Source organism: Otolemur garnettii, unplaced genomic scaffold (assembly GCF_000181295.1).
Source record: "Otolemur garnettii isolate 467f Iridium unplaced genomic scaffold, OtoGar3 scaffold00027, whole genome shotgun sequence".
NCBI lineage: Eukaryota > Metazoa > Chordata > Mammalia > Primates > Galagidae > Otolemur > Otolemur garnettii.
The window spans coordinates 12,554,564-12,574,569 of NW_003852422.1; the positions used below are offsets into that span (position 1 = coordinate 12,554,564).

Sequence of the window (20,006 nt, forward strand, 5' to 3'; positions counted from 1 at the left end):
CCATCTTTTTCAAATATTTTCTAAGAACATTTTTATTATCCAAATAATATAATGCTATTAAAACACATTTTAAGGAGGGAAAAAATGAGAATCCCAGCATTTTGATACAATCACAATTGTCTGTATTTCACTGGTTTTGCACCCAAGCATGTGTGCTTTCATTTAATGCTTCATACAGTCACAGTCACAGTGTAAATGCAGTCTGCCTTCTGCTTTTCTTCAAGTTGTAGCAGAGATATGTCCCCTGTCTCTCCCATTGTTTCTGGTCATCATTTCAAAAAGTTACCTAATGTTCTCTTAAGTTAATATATCATGATTGGGCGGCACCTATAGCTCAAAGGAGTGGGGTGCTAGCCCCATATACTGGAGGTGGCAGGTTCAAACCTAGCCCTGGCCAAAAACTGCAAAAAATATATATATATAATTATATATATATATGTATGTATATATATATATATATCATGACTGACCTTAGGTTCCCCCCAATTGCAATGTTTAGTTTTACATGATGATCAAATATTTTTACAAGTATTTTAATATTTGAAACATTTTAATGCAAGTAATATAGAAACATTTTAATACAAGTATTCTTATCTGCGTTTAATCTGGTTAAATACAAAAAGAAAAAAAATACAAGTATTCTTAGATTTTCAAGTTGAAGCTTAAGAGTTTTAAGAGCTCTCAAGATGAGGGGAAAATCAACTATTAGTCCCTACGTGATATTTTAGCTACTATGATATAAGAACTAGGGTTTCTTAAGTTCTTACTGTGCTCATGTTTACCTTGTACAAATGCCTGGAGGTGGTAATAAAATTGCTTGCTTTCAGCTCAGAAAATGGGTAGGAGGTCTGATTGTCCTACTAATCAGATAGGCAATATCTGGCAGAGCCAAGGTTTGAACCCAAAATCTGCGCTGTTAACTGCTGTCCTACTCTCTTTGTGATTTGGCTGAGAACTAAGGGCTAGTAGAAATATTTGGAAGCTCTTTACTAACGTTGTCTTTCAAAAAGCATTATCCACAGTGTGCAGTGTACTTTTTAATAAGGAGAAAACTAATTTTGACCAATTTTCAGCAAAGACATAAGTGCTATCCTTGTGAGAAGGGAAGACTAAATTGAAATAGGCGTCACATGTAAGTCCTATGGTTTCAGTGACAGGTTTCATGTCACATTCCATCTGCAATATCATTTAGTCATTCATTTATTTAATGAATCTAAGTGGAGCAGGGTGGCTTGTACCTATAATCCCAGTGATTCCAGAGGATTGGTTGAATCCAGTAGTTCAAGGCTGCAGTTAGCTGTGATCAGGCCACTGCACTCCAGCCTAGGCAACAGAGCAAGATCCCTTCTCTAAAAAAAAGAAAAAACCCAAACCCCAAAGTTGTCGATGGTTGAGCTTTCACAGAAGACCTTAAATCTGGAAAGCAGACTAATTTCCCAGTGAGTGCAGCCTTGAGGCTTTTGACCTCATTCATTCCTCATGTGTCCCTACAGAGATTAATGAGCATCAATTACCTGGGCAGCGTGTACCCAAGCCGAGCAGTGATCACCACCATGAAGGAGCGCCGGGTGGGCAGGATTGTGTTTGTGTCCTCCCAGGCGGGACAGTTGGGACTCTACGGCTTCACGGCCTACTCTCCATCCAAGTTTGCCATAAGGGGATTGGCTGAAGCTTTGCAGATGGAGGTAAAAGTTGTATTCATTTTGGTATTTATTCTCCTCAGCTCGCAATATACGTTTCTCTTTCATTTTAGAGCTTCTTTACATATTACTGTATTAAATTAGAGATTTATAGATTTTACATTAGGGAAAAGTGGTTATGGGATTTTTGCTTATTTAATTTGATACACAAAGTACTAGTAATATCTTCATAGTATTATTGGTCCAATACTGTATGAATACTGGTAAGGTTAACCAAAAATACTTTATTCTGTAGTGATTTTTCTTTTAACAAAAAGATTTGTCCTTTTGATTGAATAACAAGATGAGTATATGGTTGAAAGAAAATCTTGAATCAGCTGCTGTGTAATTCTTAACTTGTAGGCTAGTTTAGTCATTTAACTTGCTCTGTTTTTTCTTCATCTGTCCACTGAGAGGGGTTGGAATAAAAAAATCATTTGGCTTTTTGACTGCTCATATTTTTGTACCTTCAAGAGATGTTGAGGAAAGTAAAGGTGTGTGTGTGTGTATATATATATATATATATATATATGATAAAGTCTAATTTATATATTAGACATAGTGAGAGATTAACAATGTAACTAATAATATAGGATAGTTATAACACTATACTGTAATAAAAGTTATGTAGATGTGGTTTCTCTCTGTTTCCTTCTCTTAAGATATTTTATCTAACAAATGTAATCAGTGCAACCTAATTCTTTGTCCCCTCAATGAATCCCAAACAGTAAAAAATAAATAAAGATATCTTACTGTACTGTAATCACCTATTTTTAGACCTTGGTTGACTACAGATAGCCGAAATCATGGAAAATGAAACCACAGACAAAGGGGGACCACCATATGTTGAAATAAAACACCCCATCATAATGTTAAAAGCATAGAAGAGAATTTCTAGTTCTACCTGAAGTGAAGGTAGCCAGGTGGCCTGCCCTTCAGGTGGCCAGCCTTCTTGTACTAAGAATGTGCTTTTAGGAAACCTGGTCAAGGACTTAGATGAGGGGTTGGCAGAACTTTTTGGTGAAAGGCCAGATTATAAATATTTTAGCCTTTGAAGGCTAAATGGTGTCTATCACAGCTGCTCAAGTTTGCTGTGGTAGCAGGAAAGCAGTCATAGTAGAAACACATAAATGAAAAGGTGTGACTGTGTTCCAATAAAACTTTATAAAAATAGGCAGAGGGCCAGATTTAGCTCATAGGCCATAGTTTGCTGACCCTGTTTAAAAGATCTTTAGAAGAGATCATGATGGTGTGTGTTGAAGTGCCACACTACCTAGATATTGGACAAGCGTTGTAGTACAGCCAACTGAGTCCTGATGTGCTACTTAGGGACTGATAAACTGTGCCATTCCCATACCAAAGGGACCAGGCACAGATTGTACCATTATTAATTGGCTAAATATTCAATAAGAGATCATAATAATGTGCTTAGCCAGTAAGATACACATGGCTATGAAATTTCGAATAAGAATTTCAGTATTTCTTTTGCAATCTTTACAAAGGAAAAGTCCCTTTGTGAATAATCATTTTATCTTTATCAGTTTTGGTTTGAGGATTTTTTGTTTACTTTTGAGACAGGGTCTTGCTATGAGACCTGGGCTGGTCTCAAACTCTTGGCCTCAAACAGTCCTCCCACTTGAGTCTCCCAAATCACTGGGATTACTGGCATGAGCCACCATGTCCAGCCTTATCACAATTTTGTGATAGATGAGGAGATGTTGTTATGTTACCTTTTAAATAAGAAAACGGAGTTTTTCATAAATTCAATGAGTTTCTCAAAGGCACATAGTTACTTAGTGACAGAAATAAAAACAAGGTCCAACCCTCTGACTTTAAACCTCTTTTGCAGGAGGTGGTGCGGTCCAGGGTTCCTTGATGGATCTGGCTAGTTGCCTCTGCCTGTTACTTTGGTCTCAGGATCCATGTAGGTCACAGGATGTTTTGGAGATGAAAAATCTGCCCATTAGGGCTTTTTGCAGAGTTGTGTCACCGATTTGGGGCAAAGTGTTTAATCTGGGTGGCCTGGTTTCACATCAGGTAGAGCAGAGATGCTAATGAAAGGAAGAAAAAGCAAGTGAATCACCAGTCCAGAGAGTCCCCTCCACCCCTCTGTGACAAGTGCCATTTATTTGCTGTAGGTAGCTGGCCTGGACTTTCAAATGGACTTGACTTCTGTCCATATTTGAACTCAATTAAAAATGTTCTCTCTTCAAATCAAAATGAACCTATACCTTGAATAATAGATTAGGGGGAAATAAAGACAGCTATCAAAGTCTTTATACTAGGGCTTACATCAAACCAGTTGTTTCCCTATGAATTTATAGTATTTCCTTGAAACCTGGATTATTTGGTCAGGGTGGTTGTGTTTTTTCTATAATTGAAATCTTATATCATTGCTCAAATTCTCAGTACTCTTGATAATCCTTTTTGGTTTAAGTAACTTTGCAGTTTTCCTATCTTCCTTTCCATTCCCCTCAAACTAATGAAGGACCTTGGCAGTGTTGTAGGTACAATGAGTAATTTTCAAAGAATACTTTCTTAGCATTTCTTTTTTCAGTTTTTTTTTTTCCTACTCAGTCTTTTCAGAACCAAATATATTATTTAAAGATTTTAAAGGCAATCTTTTTGGAAAGCAGACTTCTAAGGTGTATTATGGCCAAAAACATGAGCAAAAATTCCCCCCAAATAAGTTTCCCCTTTCTGCATATCCTACCCCTATTGTGCTTCTGCCCACCCTCATCTCCTCTCACTGTGATCTGGATGTCAGTTGAAGCTGAAGATCTGGAGTTTCCTGTAAACAGCTATATTCTCAGTCCCCATATCTTTCTTTTGATGGAACAAGGAGCCACACGTCCTAGGTGGATTATTTTGATAATAAATCTATTGTTGGGCTAGTGCTAAGTTGTCTGTTTAAGGTTGAAGTCAGGCAGAAAGAGAAAGTGATAAGGGGATGGGAGTGGGGCACGGAGGGGGGGGGCGGGGACAGAGAGTGGCCAGGTAACAGACAAGGACAAGCAGTCAGTGGCTCAGCTAGTGAAGACCTGGCTTATCTCTTCTTAGAAAAAGTGTTATCTCAGGGAGTTAGCATTGTCTTAGCATGAGCAAGTGAATCTAAGCTCATTTCCTTTTTTGATGGGGTTACAAGATCAGCAGATTAAAGACAGGTATAGATAGAGTTTAGTACATTCACTGTTTAGCAAATTATTTGAGCAAGAGCTTCAGGAGACTGGAATCTCCATGAGGACAGGGAGATTCATAACCATATCCTTCCTTCTAAGAACAATATTAGCACTTAGTAGTAATTTAGTAAGTACTCACTGGATGAATAAATGTAAGACTGGATGCATGGTTGAGTGACTGGCCAACTGAAGTAGTCAGCCATAAACTGTCATTTGGCTTGATGGTTATGGAGAGGTTACCAGCCCAGGGTGGGGCTGGATTGTTTCTCCTAACCCCAGTAATCTGTGTGCCCACCCCGTGAAAAAAACATTCTGAAAAGCTCTGTTCTAACCTCTTCAGTTCAGCCATAACCTTGAGTTTCAGAAGCAGTGCTGTGCCATCAGTTTAGGTGCCCCAGTCGTAACTGACTCCTGAGGAATAGCACAGAAGCAGCTGTGCTGGACCCATCAGTGTCCATCTCTATGAGGCCTAGATGACCCCTGATAGGCTGCTTTGTGGAGTTTTTCTCTGGTCTGTGTGCAATGGAGGGCAAGGCTGTGTGAGGCAAGTTTTTTTTGTTTTTTTTTGTTTGTTTTTTAATATAAAGCCACTATCTCAGAAACAGTGAAAAGGAAGTTGCTTGCTCATCGGCCTCTCTGCCTGGCCCCAATCCACAGCTATTTTTGAGCGTGGCTGGGCCCTGCAGCTGCATGCCCTGGTGATGTTGAGTGGCCAGGCATCCCAGACCCTGGCTGTGCTGGAACAGAACCAGTGACGCATCCCCCCTTTGCTACTGTGCATTCTGCAACGGCTGTCTCAGATCTTCTGCATGCTTCTCTGACTCCTGCAGCTCCTGCCACAGGCTTCAGAACTGTGCTTCACCAAGGGAACTAGGGAGAAAAAGGGCCACATGGTAAGACAGGCCCCAGGAATACTTTTGAGTCTGTCACATGAGGCAGTGGTGCTGTCCACTCTCAGCTTTGGGTGCCCTACCAAAGATTGGCAGTGCTTGACCCTCCTGTCAGATGTACCTCCACTTCCACATCCCCTGTGTGTTTCCTGAGGACCAGAAATGATCCAGTAGCAAACAGACACCCCGATAAAGAGATTTTGATGGTATAAACTATTGTCCTAATTACTAGGGCAAGATAAGAGTGTGAAGTGGGGCTGTTGCTGAGCAGAGACTGGGGAGCATGTGCCTTGGCTGGGGAGGAGAAACTGTTGCAATTATTGGGGCATGTTCATGAGTGTGGGTGGAGTGAGCTGGAGCTCCAGATAAGGCAAAGGTGTCTCTTAAATGTGGGTTAAGCTTGTCCTCAGGGGAGGTGCTTGGCTGGTCTGACCAGCGTTCCTCCTGGTGGGCAAACACTTTCTGCTGGTTCTGCGGAAGAAGTCACTTCTGACCTCTTAATGGTGGGGGTGGTTTTGCAGGGCATTTTCAAATACGCAGACTTCTTAGGGGCAGACACAGTTCCAGACTGGACCTGGGGTGGGGGCACAACAAAGCCACAGGGGAAGGGATTTTCTTAACCCCAATATGTTTTGAAGATGAAATCAGCACTGAAGTCTCAGAAGCAGCCTGAAAGGAAAACAAATCTGTAGTCTAGGGAATGAGGGAGGAGCAGGCCAATCCCCTTTCCTTGACAAAGTGCTTGAACAGTGTACAATTTATAAGGGATGGTAGACCAGTTTTTTAAAAAACGCTATCTTGTCTCCTCATTGGAAGCTCTCAGGGCCTCTCTGCCTGGGCGGCTGGAGTGGGAAGGAGGTGATTTGCTCTACCTCAGCATCAGCTGTTTTCTGGAGTCAAGGTGGTGGGGAGCTCCTTGCCTCCATTTCAGAATCGTCTTCATGGAGCAGAGTTTCGTGGTGCAGTTGGTGGTAGTTCTCACTCATGGAGTCACCCTACTGGTGTCAGCACCTTTTGAGAACCAGGGCCGCCGGTGTGGGTTGGTAAGGTGGGACCTCAGTCTGTATACTATTTACCGAGGTGCACGTGTTGTTTCTGACATGCAGGTGAAGCCGTACAACATCTATGTCACAGTCGCCTACCCACCAGACACAGACACCCCTGGGTTTGCTGAAGAAAACAAAACAAAGGTCAGTACTCCCATGGGTGCCATCTTGAGGCTTTAGTGTTGTGAGCCACTTTTCTGATTTCCTTTCTACTCTTCAGCTCACACATATTTTCCTCAGTCAGCCGCATCCATCCAGTCAGGTGCTGAGTGTGGAGCTGGTTTCTGGCAACCTATTTGAGGTTCTCTAGGCAAATCTTCTTTCTTTCTCTCTTCTCTTCTCTCCCACCTTTCTCAAAGTTTATATTATTTTTTTTTTCAAATTTTTATCAGAGACATAAGTCACACAGTTTTAGAGGTCCAGTATCAACCCTTGGCCTCATCTCCTCAATCCTGATTTCTGCTCCCAAGAGGCAGCTGTTTATTTTAATTAATGTGTTTATGCTGGCTGTTTTTTTAAGATATAGAAATTATTGGCTCGGCGCCTATAGCTCAACCGGCTAAGGCGCCAGCCACGTACACCTAAGGTGGCGGGTTCGAATCCCCAGCCCGGACCCGCCAAACAACAATGACGGCTGCAACCAACAAATAGCCGGGCGTTGTGGCGGGCGCCTGTGGTCCCAGCTACTTGGGAGGCGGAGGCAGGAGACTCGCTTGAGCCCAGGAGTTGGAGGTTGCTGTGAGCTGTAATGCCACGGCACTCTGCCCAGGGGGACAGCTTGAGGCTCTGTCTCAAAAAAAAAAAAAAAAAAAAAAAATATAGAAATTATTCATTTTCTTTCCACCGAAGAAGATAAAATTTAAGTCTCCACTCCTTATGTACTCCCCCCACCTCTGGTTAAATCAGATTCAGTGTTTTGTTTTTGTTTTTTTGGAAACAGAGTCTCAGTCACCTTGGGATTGAGTGCCATGGTGTCAAAGCTCACAACAACCTCAAACTCTTGGGCTTAAGTAATTCTCTTGCTTCAGCCTCCTGAATAGCTGAAACGACAGATGCCCACCACAGCGCTCACCTTTTTTTTTTTTAGAGATGGGATCTCACTCTTGCTCAGCCTGTTCTCAAAACTGCTGAGCTCAGGCAATCCACCCACCTCAGTCTCCTAGAGTGCTGGGATTACAGGCGTGAACCACCGCGCCCAGCCCCAGATTCATTGTTTGAAGTAATCTGACTCTGTAAATAGTATTCACACCTGAGCCACTGTAAATGACATTTCTTTTCTTTCCTTTTCCTTTGCTTCATGTGTCTTCATAACAGATGCAACCTCAGATTCACACAGGACTGAGAATCTCCTTTTGATTCATTTGAGCACACTGGGTACTGTGTTAGTTTTACTCTTTTTTCCTCAAAAACATTTCTCCTGGGGTCTTCCTGCTGTCTGCTCCATTCCAGATCTGCTGCCCGGTGACGGTGATGTGTCTTCACCATCACACTGCAAGCTCCCTATTCCCTTGGCCTGTGGTGGACCCCGTGTCTTTCACTTTTCTGCTTTATCTGCTTGTTTTCGTGGCTCTATCCCCCAATAACTTCCTGAGAAAGGACACATCAGCTGTAACTTTTTTTAGAATGAAAATGCCATTATTTTCCCTTTATTTTTAATGGACTGTTTTTTTTTGGGGGGGGGTGCAGGATTATAGTTTAGATAGTTTAGAAGTAATGTTTCCTCAGATTTTTGTGGATGCTTATTGATCTCTAACTTCCAGAGTTTTCATTGGTAATCTGATGCCACATTTATTCTCAGACCTTTGTTTTGTTTTCTTTTAATAAAACAATTTAACTTTTTATTTTATTTTCTTTCCCTTTATTTTTTATTAAGTCATATATACATAGATCATGAATACATTTATGCCTGTATGGGATTCAGTGTGTTGATTATTTGTACAAATTGGAGTGCTTACATCCTACTGATTAACATAGATTTTACCTCGTTTACTTAATCACATTGTTAAAGCATTTGTGTTCTGTACTTGATAGATTTGACTTGTACCCTTGCAGTATGCTCCATAGGTGTGGTCCCACCATTAACCTGCCCTCTATCAAACCACCCCTCTCCCTTCCCATCCCTTCCCCTTCCCTCCTTCATCCTGGGCTATCGTTGTGATTCAACTTTCATATGAAAGTGTGAGTGATTATAAATTGGTTTCATAGTAGTACTGAGTACATTGGATTTTTTATTTCCATTCCTGAGATACTTTACTGAGAAGAATATTTTCTAGGTCCATCCATGTAAACATAAAAGAGGTAAAGTCTCCATCTTTTTTAATGCTGCATAGTATTCCACATATACATATACCATAATTTATTAATCTATTCATGGGTTGATGGGCACTTGGGCTTCTTCCATGACTTGGCAATTATGAATTGAGCTGCAGTGAACAATGTGGTACAGATATCTTTGTTGCCCAGTGATTTTTGGTCTTTTGGATATATACCTAGTAGAGGAATTGCAGGATGAAACGGCAGGTCTACATTTAGATCCTTGAGTGTTCTTCAAACTTCCTTCCAAAAGGAATGTACTAGCTTGCATTCCCACCAGCAGTGCAGAAGTGTTCCCTTTCCTCCACATCCAATGATTTTTGGTTGTCCATATGTAAGAATGAGGCACTAAAATGCCAGTTGTAATTGTAAAGCTCTGGCTTATCAACCATCTGTTTACTTTATCATAGGACGAGCAGGAGGAAGCTAGGCCCTTCATTAGAAGACTCCCATATTTAGCACCTGCCACCTTCTCTAGGGATTGATCAGTTTCCTTGGGGAGCAATCAGATAGTCTCCAGCCCTTGAGAGACTAGAACTTGCTGTCTGCATTATGAGAGCCCAGCAGGGCAGGGGGCTGGAGAACTCACCGTCCAGGGCCAGTTCCCCCAAGATGCCTGATAACTACTCTTTGTGGTAGCTGGTGCTCTAATTGTCTGCCATTGTAGGAGAGATGATTTGGGTGGGGGGAGTGTGTGTCTGATGATTTGGGTCTCCATAGCACTACCACAGCTGGACATGTCCATTGTATATGGACAACTAAGGATCACTGGACATTTGAGGAAGCCTAAAATAACAGCAACAGAGAAAAAAGGACTCAGAAGAAATAGATAATACAAGTTATAGAGGAAAATAGTAAATTAAGGAAACAATAACAAAAATAAGACCAAAAGCCCAAAGTAAAGATCCTTAGAAATAAGAGAAAATATAAAGCCCATCAAACAAGGCAAGAAGCTGTTAAAGAATTATTTTAAATATTCAGAGAAAAGATATGTGACAGAATTTTTATGCACGTCAGCAGAAATAAAAATTTTACACTCTATTCAGTGGTGCTCCCTCTTTGCCTTGACAGCAACGTAGTAGTTGCTGTCTGAGCAAACCAATAAGTAGAGGAGAAAGGAATCCATCAGAACGTATCACCTTGCACTGTGGTTGATTTTAGTTGCTGGTTTTCGTTTTCTTCTTTTCTATAGTAATACTTTGTGAGTGTGAATCTCCGTAGCCTAAAAATTGGCACTTATGCTCCACAGACTTGTACTATGTTTGCAGAAAGATGTTTATGATTTAGAAGCTATTCTTTTTTCTTTGGCTCTGCCTCTTTTTAAATTACTGCTATTTCAAAGAAGTAAATTTAAGCCAAATGTCCTGTCTTTGTGTAAGCAGAGATCTGCTAAGCAGATTTGCAGCATTTAGTACACACTCTTTTAGTTTGAAGCCAGAACTGACAAAGGGTGGTGATTTCTCTCTTAGGATTTGCTTCTGATGTTGATTAAGCTGGGGGAGTTTTGGTCCAGTAACATTTTGGTCAGATTTGTTTGGGTAAATAAATGTCTATGTTGATCTGTGGGCCCCTTAGGGGGCGCAATGGTGCTTTTAACTCTGATGTGTACCTAGCGCGATTGTGCCAGCTCGGTGGTCTGGAAGAATGAATAGTGGCACCTTCAGAAGGGCCTTTCTTGTAATTCAGGTTCATCAAGAAATACTTGACTTTTATGAAGTGCTTTACTTTTCTATTTTAGGAAAACATATTCTGGTTTGTATTTTCTTTAATTTTCCCAAGCCCATGTAGTAAATAAAATTTGCAGTTTCATGTGGTTTAAGGCTTTAGTTTGAAACTCCTAATTGAAACTCTTCTTAAAAATAATTTTTGAGCAACACATGTTTAAGTTCCCACAAAAACAAGCCCAAGATAAATGGAAAAAAATAAATAAAAAGACCCTGGTCTCCCACAAGAAATTTAGGAGGTAAAAATGCAAATACAGGCTCAGTGCCCATCCTTAGTGGTTAGGGTGCTGGCCACATACACCCAGGCTGGTGTGCTCGAACCCAGCCCACCTGCTAAACAACAATGATAACTACAACAACAACAACAAAAGTAGCTGGGCATTGTGGTGGCTACCTGTAGTCCCAGCTCCTTGGGAGGCTGAGGCAAGAGAATTGCTTAAGCCCAAGAGTATGAGCTTGCTGTAAGCTGTGACACCATGGTACTCTACTGCAGGTGACTCTGTCTCAAAAAAAAAAGCAAATACACACATAGTTATAATGTATATTTAAGAAATATTTACAAAAAAGAGAAAGAGAGATAGATCACGCCCCATTAAGACTTTAGGAAAGGCCTTGTGAGCTAGATGAGAGGTGAAATGCACCTGCTGAAGAAGAAAAGGCCATGATGTGGGACCTGAGACACCAGCCAACTAGGGACCAATCCATGTTGTCTTATAAGTGGCTCCTTGAGCATCTTGTCTCTGCAGGTCCTTTAAGACAAGGCTGTAGTCATTGAACAGGGGCTGGGTTGGGGCTTTGCTTGCTTGGGGCCTTAGCTCTGTCCCCAGGGCTCAGTCCTCTGATGGCCCTGGGAGCAGACTTGCTCAGGACAAAAGATCTAGCCTTGGCATAAGCACCATCAGTTAGGTGTCTGCCCAGCATGCAGGTGTCAAAGAGGATGTCCTCTTGATGTGTCCAGTGATGTGTTCTCACTTTAGCTCTGATGGTTCTCATCAGAGCTGACACTACACATGTCCTAAGAGAATGACAAGGGCCTCCTTGTCTTGCTTTAACTACTAGGCTGAATTTTATTTACATAGTAACCAGGTAGAAACTGGTGAGAATCCAGATAGACCTTATTCTAAGAGGAGATTTGATCAAAGGTGGAAGACTGAAATTATTTATAAATCATGGAACCATGTAATAATTAATTTTTTTATGTACTAGGCAATAATGATATTGATAACTTACATTTTTTTCTACTTTTAGCCTTTGGAGACTCGACTTATTTCAGAGACCACATCTGTTTGCAAACCTGAACAGGTGGCCAAACAAATTGTTAAAGACGCCATAGTAAGTAAAATTCCTCTTTTTTTTTTTTTTAATACTATTTATAGTTGTAATACTGTATTGCTGAAAAGGTATTTGTCCAAGGACTTATTTCAAAACATAAATTACTGTAGTTTTATAGTCAGTGAGATTCATCATATCTACTATGGAATCAATAAAGTCACTAAGTAGAACCCAATATTAGATATGATGAATCTCACTGACTATAAAACTACAGTAATTTGTTTTGAAATAAGTCCTTGAAGTAGGTTCCTAGAAACTATATACTTAACCTTAGTAACAGATTTACCAGTAAGGATGTCTGGGGACTTTGGTTCTTTAAAAAGAAAATGAACCTGGGTACAGTGGCTCACGTTTGCAATCCCAGAGCTTTGGGAGGCTGGGTAGGCCAGGAGTTCAAGACCAGCCTGGACAATGTAGCAAGACCCCATCTCTATAAAAAAATAAAAGTACCCAGGCATGGTGGCATATGCCAGTGTCCCTAGCTACTTGGGAAGCTGAGATAAGGCGATCACATGAGCCCAGGAGTTTCAGGCTGGGGTGAGCAATGATCATACCAATGTACTCCAGCTTAGGAGGGCAGGGTTTCCCAACCTGTGTCTTAATATACAAACATTTTTTTAAATGAGACTTTTCTATAATTTATGCCAACTTCTTTCTTTATAACATTCCTGTTAACCCATGTGCAGAAAAAATATACATTAATGTGGGGTGTCTGTAAACCACATTGAATTTGGAAAATCGTTATGCTCTTGGGAATGAGGGGTGTCAGCACATGGCAGGATGGGCCCTGAAGTAGCATGAGAGCGGTTGCATCAGGTGGACTGAGCAAAAGTAAAAGAAATGCTAAGACTGAGAAAACATGCAGGTGTGGAGAACTTTGTCCTGAGTGCATTAAAAGGCATAGGAAGATGGTGCGGTGGCTTGAGTGGACTTTGTTTTGCTTATCTCAAGTCAAGGCAAACCACAGGGTGTTTGTGGTGGTGCTCAGCCCTCCTAGTATCTGGCAGGGTTCATTTAGACGGTGGTTTTCAGACCCTGTCTTCTCTTGACCACCTCACATTCTCACAGATTGTTGCCAGCCCTGGAGAACTTTAGTCTATTATATTTTCATCAGTCTCTTTAAGGTCTGTGTGAATAGGAAGTGCCTGTCTCACAGCTGCTTCTGCATTTAATATATTGTAATGTGTCATTTGAATTAAAGAATATGAAGAAAACCCAGCCCTACACAGATAGGGAGTTGGGAAAGGCCTTTTAAGTCATTGTGGACATTCTTTTTTGATATTAAACCCAAACTCAACAGATGGTTTCTTTTCTTTTCTTTTTCTTTCTTTCTTTCTTTCTTTCTTTTTTTTTTTTTTTTTTTTTTGAGACAGAGTCTCACAATGTTGCCCTGGATAGGGTGCCATCATGTCATAGCTCATAGCAACCTCCAACTCTTGGGCTTAAGTGATTCTCTTGCCTCAGCCTCCCACATAGCTGGGACTACGAGCACCTGCCACAATGCCCAGCTATTTTTTGTTGCAGTTGTCACTGTTCTCTAACAGGCCTGGGCTGGTTTCAAACCTCCCAACCTTGGTGTACGTGGCTGGTGCTGTAACCACTGTGCTACTGTGCTACGGGCATCAGGCCAAATGGTAGTTTCTTAAAGGTTGTTGCACTATGGAATTGGAAACTGTATCAATGACCTTTTTGTTCTCTGTTATATTAAATTTCATTGGTCTGTTTGTCTTGCTCTTTGAATGGATCTTTTAACCATTCATGATTTTGTAACATTATGCATTAGTCATTTGGAAAATATGGGATCGCTGAGTGACCAAAAAAAAAAAAGAAAGAAAACTACATTCATCGATATCACTGCCAGGTTTATCATAAAAGCCTATGTATTTGGAACCCAACAGTCTCACAATGGCAGATTCTAGCTTTTACAAATCTTAATTTCTTCTGGAAAGATTTTAACATTGACTACACACAGGTAGCTACTTGTTTTCCGAGAAATGACAGCTCTCTTCATTCTTTCCCATAAATCTGCCACATACTCAAGTCTGAAAAAAGCAGCAAGTTCAGCTCTTGATTTAAACAGTTTTGCACAAGGGCTTTCCTTCGGGTGCACATCATCCTCTGCTGTGCAACTTGGAGGAAGTGCTGGGTGCCAATTTCTCATTTGTGACACAAAGTCTTAAGAGGACAAGTCCTCAAGGGTTGTGATTTAATAAAGTGATGAACTTTATTGCTTTATCAAGGGCATTTTAAAACAAAACTGACACTTTTTAATTTTTAAAGATTTTAAAAAATTATATTTTCTCTATGTATTTATTTATTACTGCAAGTGCAGTGGAGGTGATGGTGACTACTTGTCCAGCCTGACAAGAACGTTGAAATTTGTGCTAATGCCCCTGCAGTTTTGCCTGTCAGCACAGTGTCACTCTGGTGGAAAATGTCATTAATGTCTTAGGATGACTATGACTATCATCATGTCCCTGGGAATCTGCAGGAGTCTGTGGACTCACGTTTCGTGAAACGCCCCCATCTGCCGAGCCTGTGTATCCGTCTTATTGTACCTGAAGTGAATGAACACACTGCATTATTTCTGATATGCTGAACTGATTGCTTTCCACATTACTACGATTGCCTCTTTCTTTTTTCTTCCTTTTAGCAAGGGAATTTTAATAGTTCCTTTGGCTCAGATGGGTACATGCTCTCGGCCCTGACCTGTGGGATGGCTCCAGTGACGTCTATTACTGAAGGGCTTCAGCAGGTAAGCTCTGCCTGGACTAGCAATCAGACAGACAGACATATGGATGGACAAGACACGAACTGCCTCTCATCGGACTGGACAGAAATAGGACAAGGGAACACTTAGTCACTTTATTTGAGAATGTGACGAATTTTTATTGAGCTGTCAACTTTTCCTCTTTCTCTGCCAAGAATAAGTAAATAGGAAATGGGTTAAAGATAGAACATCAGGAATTTAGACTAGGAAGTCGGGTGCCACTCTGGGCCTTGCAGAGAGAAAGATGAGAGACTGCCTGTGCTGCTGAGTGTGAATCTGGACTTTGATCTAAGAACTGCCACTCCAAAGCATTTTGAAAAATGGAATTTTCTGCTGTCTGGAGTGGCCTTGACTAAAAGTACTAGGGTATCAGATTACTAGGGTAACAGGTACTCTAGGTGAGTCAGGTAACAGTGTAAGTCAAGGATGAAACACAATTCCCACCCTTGTGGAATTTATTGTTTTATCCAAGACACAAAAGGTAACAATAGTCCACTGATGGCCCAGGTGCCATGTTTGGTCCTGGAAAATCACGTAAGGCAACCTCTCTTTCTCTAGGGGGCACACAAGCTAGTGGAGAGACTGTCAGGAAGGTGATGGTGGTACAGTGTAATGTGAGTTACCTTCGAGGGATTGCTCTGAGAAACAAAGCCATGGACTACTTTATGACATGCACTAAATTTTGTGCAACCTTGGTCAGACTAATGCAGATGACTGAGTTGTTGGCTTTCCTCATGTCCTTCCGAAGCTCTCTTTCTTACCTTTGTCTCTTAGAGGTCGACACTCTATTAGATGTAAGCTCTTTGAGGTCAGAGTCTGTGTCTCTCTTGATTTTCACTGTACCTCTCCCAGCTGGCACCTGACACTCAGCAGGAGCTCTAGAACCACTGAGTGGAAGGAATGTGTGAATTCTTTTTTAACAAAATTTATATTGATATATCCTATTTGTACATATATTTGGGATACACGTGATATTTGATACGTGTATACAATGTGTAATGATACGATATCTATCACTTCAAACATTTATCCTTGAGTTTGGAAACATTACACTTCTCCTTTAGCTAGCTATTTTTAAATATACAATAAATCATTGGTAACTATAATTTCTGCCAAACTCTAGAACATATTTCTTCTAACCTTACATTTGTACTCCTTAACCAACCTGTCTCTCCTCCTGGGTGAATTCTGCCCATTCTTCATAGACAATCTCATCCCTTCTCATGACTTCCACTTCTATATGAATGATGTCAAGGACAAAACTCCAGCCCATAATTGATTTCTGAACTTTAGTTCTATATAAACGTTTTTTAGATATTTTCCCTAGGAAGCCACGAGACATCTTCTATTTAGTGTGTGTCCTACCTTATGCCTCCCCCGGCCCCCACCTCCTGCTGTGTATGTCTCTGAGATCTGTGCTCTCATGTTCACACAAGTGCCTAGCCAGAAACTGGGGTGTAGTCCCTGACCCCTTTCTTCTGTCCCTCACATCAGGGACCCAGTCCCATCCTCATTACTCTATTCCTCAGATCCATTTTGCTTTCTACAATCCTGTTGCTACTCCCAGAGCTCAGGCCTAGGTGCTGCTACATTTTGTGAGCCAGAGATTGTATGTGAATGGGTCCCACAGGCCTGTAAAGCATTCTGTTTGGTCCATCTGATATCAACTTGCATGTTCAAACAACATAGTTTTAAAATCAGATTTACCTAAAACGCCCAGATTTCTTAGAAAATGAGAAGTCTAGTAGCACAGGATCTGCATTCTCACCTGGCTGTCACTGGTGGGCACAGGTGGTAGCTGCTCCCGTGGGACAGGGCGCAGCCCCCAATCACTGTGATCTGTTCCCCCTCTGCCCCCAGACCCCGTGGGTGGGCTGGAGTCTGTGTGTTACCGTGTTTTCCACACTGGTTTTTCTGAACTGCAAATCCACCTTGCTTGAAAGCCTTTCAGTGGTTCCGCTGTACCAATATTGGGATGAAGCCTCCATCCAGTGCCAGGTGCAGGCCTCTGACCTGCCATCCCACCTGCCTTTTGAGCCTCTTTTCTTTTCCTTCCCTTCCTCTTCTTTCTGGAATTTGCTCTATGGCCTACCAACTTCTAATCTTCCTTCAGTTCTTATCTTCAAATATTGTTTCTTCCAGATCAGTGCTATGAGGATATAAGGGAAAAAACCAAAGTGTTTTTTCTGTTCTCTCACTAAACCATCAACACAGAACACTTTTGTGATCTCTGGTCACCAAAAACTGTTTTGGGATTCCTCTCTGCCAGCAACCAGTCAGTCAGTTGTGCAGTGGTGGGTTCTTCAGCAGACACCAGCTGGGTTTCCTGTAATTCACTTCAAGTCTAACACTGTCTGCCTGGAAATAATACTGGATGCCACAGTTTAGGGGCTCAGTGTCACAAAACCGCCCTGCACCTGAGACACCAATCACAAGTAACAGATTGTCATCTGTAATTGTGTCCAATCAGCTATAAATTGGGGGTTCAACCACCCCTCCTTGGGTTTGATTCATTTGCTAGGATGGCTCATAGAACTCTGGGAAACACTTATATCCACTGGTTTATTGTAAAGAAACATTACAAAAGATACAGATGAACAGCCAGATGAAGAGGTAGATGGGGCAGGGCATGTGAGGAAGGCTGTGGAGCTTCCACGCCCTCTGGGGGCTCCACCCTAAGGAGCCTGGTGCAGAGCTGATGCCTGGCATCCCTCTTTGCGATCATGCTGGAGATTTGCCTCTGCCTCTCTTCCCCTGGGTCCCCTGCCTCCCGTGTCACATGGTGTTGGTGTCCTTGTTGCCCTCCTCACTTCGGTCATTTACCTTTTTCAGTAGCTCTTTGAAAAAATTGGGACCTGGGAGGCAAATTGGTGAGATCTTGTGTATTTGAAAATGTTTCTCTTTGTAGTTTTATGCCTTTTAAAAATCCCATTTGGAGTTGTTTGAGTGAGAGTCTAGTGGAAAGAGTGAAGGAAATGTTGGGTCTGGTAATTGCTGTTTTGCCTCTGAAAACAGTAATTGTCTAGTTAGCTGATTATCGTTACAGCCTGAGAATAAGATCATTGAGGGCAGGGACTGTGTATTTCTTACCACAGTGTTTTCCGTACCTGGTATAGTCTTTGGTACTCAGAACACACACCTTAACCAAAGAAACCTTGATCGTAGTTTGGATATATGGGATGCTGGAGTGGCCCTTCCCCTCCTATAACCCTAACCCTACTAAGAAATACCTATTTTGTTCTGTTTATTGTTTGAATTTGTTAAGTGGACAAATATTTGATTATCCATCTGGCAGAGTCTATACAGGGTACATGTACTTCATTTTCAGGACTTAGTGATGTTTATAGAGTTTTCATTATACTTATCCTTGGAGCAGGTTATAAGATGTCTTGTAAACTGTTTATTGGGGACCCGGATACCTTGGCATGAACTGTTGGGCTGTACCGTGGGAGAAGGTCAAATGTCGCTCTTTATCTTGCAGGTGGTCACCATGGGCCTTTTCCGCACCATTGCTTTGTTTTACCTTGGAAGCTTCGATAGCATAGTTCGTCGCTGCATGATGCAGAGAGAAAAATCGGAAATCACAGATAAAACTGCCTAATTCCAACCCCTTGGGAGAAGAACTTTTTCCAAATAATTTGAACCGCTTGCTGCTAAATGGGACACAATACTTGGCCTATAGACACTTAATGTGTTGTTTTTGAATACATGAAATTGGACTGGTGCTCTTCAGAAATCTGGTTGCAAGCAAGGAGGTAGAAGTTCAACTCCAGACAATATTGTTAATACTATGCAAATATGGAATAAGAGACCATTTGACTTCTGGGCTCTGAGGTGGAGAGGTAATGGTATGAGAACTAATAGCTTGTGAACAAGGTAAAGAACAGAATTCCAAAATGAAAATTTAAAAATGTTTTTCTAGTTATTCTTTTTCTCCCCCATAGAGAGAGCAAATCTAAAACGGTACTTTATGGAACCAAAAGTCTTTTTTAACCTTCCATGAAAGGCACTTTGTGGGTTTCTGGGGCTTTTTTTTTTTTCTTTTTAACATGGTGTATTTGATTCAAGATGAGTTTTACTCATTGCCCATGAGTCTACTTGTCACTGAGACCTCTGGGTTGTACTCAGGACTCCCTCTCCTGCTGGTAGAAACTCCTGGCTTTTCTCTCTGTGATCCCAGAAAGCTACAGGGGGATGGGAGAGGGCTGTGCAGGGGGAGGTGAGGAGAGGGATATTTTCTGGTAGGAAAAGCAGTATTTTCTTGTCCTCTTTAGATTCAGCTACTTAGGGAACTTTTCATTCTTCACTCATGGGGAAAGGCAGCCTCCTTAAATGTTTTCTGAAGAGAAATAAAATCATAGAAGCTTACAAGTTTACACTTTCTTCAGTAGCCATGATGACCTGAAGTTCACCCATTCCAGTGTAGTGTCATTTGTTCTCTCATCTCTTCCTTCCCAGTTCTGCTTATCCTGCTGTAGTATTTTTGTAAAAAAAAAAAAAAAAAAAAAAAAGAAAGAAAGAAAGAAAAGAAAAAAAGACTAACGAAAATTTTTGACTTGAAACTTGACTTTTTAAATTAATTCATGAATTATTAAAACACAAAACATTTAAGAATACGACATTCTTCTCATAGCATATATGTAGCTTTTAGGAAAGGATGGTGATTATATATTTAAATTTTACTCATTAAGAAAGACCACACTGATTTGGAAGGTACTCATTTTTGAAATAAAATGATCACCTGTTCTTTCGGTGATTCTCCCACTGATCCTAGGAACGTTATCTTCATACCATGTGTTAAGGAAGCCCACTCACCACTCTAACTAGATAGCCCTGGAAATCCTCTTGGCCCCATGAATGTTGTTTCCAGGCTGCAGGATGTGTTGTTCACTTAGTGGATTTCTCCAGCAAGTGCCTATGAGGAGTTTTAGCCAACATACCTTGTTTTCATCCTGTTCATCGTACACACTCCTCTGACTTCAGGATAATTACCTTCGTCTTGATGTTGTTTCTTCTCCCCTTGCATCTGCAGAAACACATTCCAGTTCACTTCGGTGAGAAAGAAAAAAAAAA

General features: G+C 41.2%; 1 protein-coding gene across 1 annotated transcript in view; it reads left to right on the plus strand.

Annotated features, from left to right (window-relative positions):
- KDSR (3-ketodihydrosphingosine reductase) overlaps positions 1 to 18,827 on the plus strand; it is a 30,593-nt gene extending 11,766 nt beyond the window's left edge. Inside the window, exons 6-10 of the mRNA XM_003788414.3 lie at positions 1,494 to 1,685; positions 6,855 to 6,938; positions 12,080 to 12,163; positions 14,817 to 14,918; positions 18,415 to 18,827. Coding sequence (XP_003788462.1) covers positions 1,494 to 1,685; positions 6,855 to 6,938; positions 12,080 to 12,163; positions 14,817 to 14,918; positions 18,415 to 18,534 — 582 coding nt within the window. The 3' untranslated portion in view covers positions 18,535 to 18,827. The remainder of the gene's footprint in view (positions 1 to 1,493; positions 1,686 to 6,854; positions 6,939 to 12,079; positions 12,164 to 14,816; positions 14,919 to 18,414) is intronic.
- Positions 18,828 to 20,006: the final 1,179 nt, after the last annotated feature.